General features: G+C 38.0%; 1 protein-coding gene across 1 annotated transcript; it reads right to left on the reverse strand.

The window, feature by feature from the left end:
* Positions 1-3525: 3525 nt before the first annotated feature.
* On the reverse strand, positions 3526-5260 carry LOC103147264 (immediate early response gene 5-like protein). Its single transcript, XM_016678411.1, has one exon. The coding sequence runs from the start codon at positions 4491-4493 to the stop codon at positions 3597-3599; it is 897 nt and encodes a 298-aa protein (XP_016533897.1). The 5' UTR covers positions 4494-5260; the 3' UTR covers positions 3526-3596.
* Positions 5261-5584: the final 324 nt, after the last annotated feature.

The following is a 5584-nucleotide window of genomic DNA, read 5'->3' on the forward strand; positions in this document are numbered from 1 at the left end:
AGCAAAGACAAGTCAAAACTCTGGAGGAGTTTCATACATGTGGGGATAACAATAGCTAAGCATCACCTAAAGACACTTTGAAGCACTTATTATTATTATTATTATTATTATTATTATTATTATTATTATTATTATTATTATTCATCTTTGTGTGAATAAAAACAATTACACGAAGGTAAAAATATAAAAACATAAATTGAGAATAAGAGACTGTAAGAGAAAATTACGAGCTGTAAGCTTACTGGTTAAAAAAGGTGGGGTTCTCATAAACAATTAAGAGGAACAAGACAGCAAAACTGTAAGACATTTTAGGGCTATATTTATATATTCATATGAAAGTTTTTGTAATAAGTACCATTACAGCAAAAATACTATATTTCCAAAGTACTGCAGTGTTGACAGATAGCTCACAAGAGCTGTGAGAACAGCACATAATTATCTGGTTTGTTTGGAGCAGTGCTGATTTTGCAGCGACAAGAGGAAAGATTTGCAATACTGTTCTACTTTTCACTTAGTATACATCAGCCTGTCACTGAATGTGCTGTCCACATTTTTTACTATATCATCTTGTGGACCAAAGGGACAACCCAGGACAGAGCGTACCTTCCTGATCAGCTTATCCCACCGTTTCGTCTCATCTGTTGATAAGGTGCTGCTCTGGCAGACCACACCATAAAAGGTGGTTTCTTGAGGAAGAAGAGTAGTGTGTAAACATTTAGGTTTATGCTTTTCTTTTTAAGTAATAATCTGGAAATTCAAGGTTTTAGTATAAAGCCAGATGCTTCTCACTGAGCTCAACTTCAAAATGCAATATGGCCTTCTTGAATATTAAACATACTGGGGAAAAAAAAATGTTTTCAGTAAGTTTGAAGTTTATTAGCAATAGATTTTTCACAGCGCGTTACAAAATTTTGTTTATTAAATGTGTTACGTTGTTTTAATGTACAGACATGTTAAGTTGCAAAGCTGCAAACAATACTGAAAATAGCTGTAATGCGACATAATTTGCGTGAAGCATAACAATAAAAGCGGTTAGCAGCTGGAAGACTGGATATGCCGCTTGCTAACATTAGGGTGATTTATTTTTAGCTACATTAAGCATGGACATAGAATGGGACTGATCAACCAATGGGCTCATTTATTTGTACATCCAACAAGCCAGAGATACTGGCTTGCTCCAAGGCAAGTATTTTGTTTGTGTGGAGCAGTGCCTTCATGAAGGTTTTCCTCAATGTTTTTCATTTTGTTTTATCTTGACTATCTTAAATGTTATAGATCAAACAAAGCTGTAATATCTGACAATGAGAACTTGTGTTGTTTAAAATGCATTTTTCAAATTAAAGGTAAAACTGTCCAAACCAACCCGGCCCTATGCGAAGAAACTAATTGCCACTGAACCTAATAACGCGACATACTACCCTTTGTCAGCAACAATTGCCTTGATGCGTTTGCAATAACGATAAGTCTTTTATGTCATTCTGGAGAAATTCTGACCAACTCCAAAAACAAATCAGAAACAAACTCACTGACGCCTATCGGCCTGGAAAATGCAACTGACTCATTTCTAAGGCTTTGAGGCTCAAGCACTGATCAAAGTGTGACTGAACTTCAGGTCAGGACTTGATGGCTGGATGTTCTCCTTCAAGACTTTCTGACAGAGAGCAGAATTCACTGCTCCATCAACCAGAGGATGCTGTAAAGCAGTCCCAGACCATTTACACCACCCCCACAATGTTTGATTATCAGTGTTTTCTGAAATGCTTTGTGAGATTTAGGCCAGATATAACAGGACCTACATTTTGTCTAATTTGTCCAAGGTATATTTTACCAAATGTTTTGGGAAAATATGGTCTTTTTGATCAATGGAACCCTCACACAAATGCCATTTTTGTTCAGTCTCTTATTTCGTATGATTAAATCATGAGTAGGTCATGATGCCAGTAGAGCTACAGATCTTGTCCTGGGTTCTTTTTCTGACCTGCTGGATGCATCCTCGATGTGCTTGTCGAATAAATTTGGTGGTCTGACCGCTCCTCTGGAGGGTCACCTCTGTTCCAGGTTTTCTCCATGTGTGGATGATGCCTCGGCTCTCACTGTGATCCTCTTGACTCTAAAATCCTTCTAAGGTTTTATAATAAAATATTTAAGTAACTTTGTTTCTGGAGATTGGAGCGTGGTGTGTTGGCTAGACTTACTCACTTTTAACTCGCATACTGGAAGACAAAATCACGATGTTGAAGCTTGGTGAAGTTCACCCATTCCCCTTGTCAAGTTAACTATATTTACATTTCAGTTTGCAGACAATAAGCACCATGTTGATAGCAGCCGGCTTCAGCCTGGCCACCTCAGCAGATGATTAATCAGCTAATAAAAGCCTGACATATTATTTTCATGTTATTTGGAAGCCAAGATGACATATGTAAAAATAAATTAAATCCAGAAGTTTGTTCTGTATTTTTGCTTAAATCTGTGCAACAAAGTCAAAATAACAAATCTAGAAAATATCACTTCAACTGAAATAATCAATGCTATCTTAGCAAAAAATAACGCATTATTGTTTCCCTACTTTTTAGACTCCTATTCTTCCAAACCAGAGAATGAATTAGACCAGAGGATTCTCACTTATATTTATCTATCAACCCCGAATAGGAGTATCTAGTTTATTTACTTTGGATCAACATTATTAGCGTTTTCTTCTTTTGCTTTTCATTTGGTTTGTTATTTGGTTTGTATTTCCTTCTAAATCCTGTAAAGCACTTTGTATTGCCTTGTTGCTGAAAATGTGCTATAAAAAAATTACCTTTACCTTTATGTTCTAAATATAAAAATCTGCTTGTCAGAAACATGTGTTTTTTAGTATATGTATATGATTTTACTCTTGATATCACTACTAAATCAAATGTCATGTTTTACAGACTTGTCAAAGTAAGAGACAGTGGCTTCCACCTCTTTATGAACCACCTTTAAAGAATAATATATATATATTTTTTTTTTTAAAAAAAACGTCAAATTAAAGGAGTTACATGAGCAGGCTTTTGTTAAATAATGTTAACTTTATTTATTTATAAAAAAAAAAAGGTCTTGTTATAAATAATATATTTACAGAATGATATCCTGCGTTAAGCTGGTGCATGATTCTGTACAAATCATCAGTGGCCACATGATGGTGCTCTTCCAACATCTTTTCACAGAAACAGTACTGACCAGTTTCCTCAGGAAATACAATCCAAAGACGGACTCCATGATCATCTATTCTAAGCGGGATCACAAGAAAATACACTTCATCTATAAGTGCAGTAATGACAGAAGTTGGCATGAAGAAAGTCTATGTGCAAAAAGCCATTGGAGATGGATGTGATTGCTCTATATGAAGTCACATTTTGGCAATATTCTTCAATAACAGCGCAGAGACAGAGAGAGAGAGAGAGAGAGAGAGAGAGAGAGAGAGTGTGTGTGTGTATGTGTGTGTTTGTGTGTGTGAGGGAGAGAGAGAGTGAGGATTGCAGTCGTGTCAAGATTTATTTGAAAACAACAAAGTAAAATCATACAATGAAAATAAAATAATAATAATAAAAATTAAAAAGCAATCACATAAATCAAAACGCTTCGATTGCTCTGGTCCAACCACTGCCTGCCAACAGTGTGTGTTTTAAACAAATTGTCTGAGTGCCGAATATCTGCTCAAGGTCCATCTGCTGCCAACTCACAAACTCAGAAAGCCCACCTGATCCCAGAACCGAGATCAGGTTGGAGATGTTTGCGCTGTCCAGCTGCTCCGAGTCCGATTGTAAATCATCCTCCTCCTCCTCATCCTCACTCCTCATCCTCTTACACGGCACGGGCACAAAGTCCGGCAAATAAAACTCCGGGTCAACAATGTAATAACTTGTGTCCATCTTTCGCTTTCTGGTGTAGCACTGCGCGCCCGCCTGCGGCTGTTTTGGCTGCGCGCAACAGTCTGAGTGGAAGTATCCGTTCGTCACAGTTGTCACCACATGCGTGTCCAAGTCCAGGACGGTCTTTTGGTTGGCTTGTGCGTTCAGGATGGGTAACTCCCAGGAAGATTTGTCCGCGCAGCTCCAGCAGGCTTCTGAAACCATGAGCTCAGAGTCACTTGGAGAAGCCATTGCGCACGCAGAAGCGTCTTGGTGCGCCAGCTCCGAGGGCTGTGCGCTGGACTGGTGCGCTCCGCAGTGCCAAGTATCCGACTCCACGCCTGTAAAGTTGCAGTAGAAGTCATCAGCCAACTCCGTGAAGCTGCTGGTCAGCTCGATGTACTCTTGCCTCCTGTGGACCGCCGCCGCATCCTCGTACGGAGGTGTCCTCTGCGTCTGCAGTGAGTTTTTGCTCATGTAAAACTGCCTAGCGTTTCTGAGGACGTACGTTACCAGCAAGTTCTTGTGGAGCTTGATGCCGCCTCTCTGCGTCCTGGAGCTTTGGATTTTCCTTAAAGAAATGGAGATCAGGTTCTGTGCGTCAAATGCACACTCCATCCTCAACTGGGCGACCCTTTGTTTTGTTTTTTTTTTTGTTTGTTTTTTTCCCCTGTTCCTCTCAGTGTCTCAAAACGCTCGTTCTCTAACAGGAGAAATATTTATCTCGTTGGTTGAGATACCTACTAGGCTCGCGTAGACTGTGTCCATAGCGCTCCATGTCTTCCCAGTAAGGGCATGGATTTTCAACTCTCATCTTTCCTTTGCCACGCCCTCACGTACACATTGTCCAATGGGAGGGAGGCGGTGCTTCTGTTATAACCAAATATCACTACTGGCCTCATTGAAAATGCACGGAGGAGCAGGCATGCTGCATTTCACTAAATGTGCACCGATCTCTGTAAATATTAATACCAAAGGGGGGGGGGGAAACTGACTTTTTATGAGTAGAACAAAATGGAATAGAACTCACAAGAATATTGTAAACCAATGGAAAAGAATTAATGACAGAATGTGTTTATACTAATGCAGAAAACGGGGAGAAAGCGTTAAATAAATACAATAACTTCTATTTATGGCATTTCTTTATTTGCAGAAATGAGCATTATAGTCCAGAAGCTTATGAGTAGAAAACAACCAAATATTTTTCAACTCAGTCTTGGACAGGTCAGGTCCAGTGTTTAGTCTGATACATAGGTTATAGTTTCTCAACTAAAAACGTGTTAAAGTGACTAATTTCCATCATTTATTCTGTCAAAGAGTTGGCTGAAGCAATAGATCATCGGGGGTTTCAAAAGCAAACTGAAGGTGCAAAGTTTTGTTAGTGAGAGCATTTATTTTTTATTTAATTTCATCATAGGTTTTAATGAACTTTTTGTTTTTATTTTATTATTTAATTTACTTTCATTTGCTTCTTCATTTTGGTTTTATTGATTTGATGAATTAACTTCTCTTTCCAGTTGTTTAAAATTAACGTAGATTTCAGTTTATTTATTTATTGATGTACTTTGTTATTTATTTTTAATTCATATTTAATTTGTATTCATTTTTTTTCTTGTTAACAATCTCAATGGGATGTGAGAATATATGTTTGTTTGTTTTTTTGGGTTTTTTTTAGAATTCTCATCTCCACATTTAGTGTTTTCTCATCA

Source organism: Poecilia formosa, unplaced genomic scaffold (assembly GCF_000485575.1).
Source record: "Poecilia formosa unplaced genomic scaffold, Poecilia_formosa-5.1.2 Scaffold5, whole genome shotgun sequence".
Classification (NCBI taxonomy): Eukaryota; Metazoa; Chordata; class Actinopteri; order Cyprinodontiformes; family Poeciliidae; genus Poecilia; species Poecilia formosa.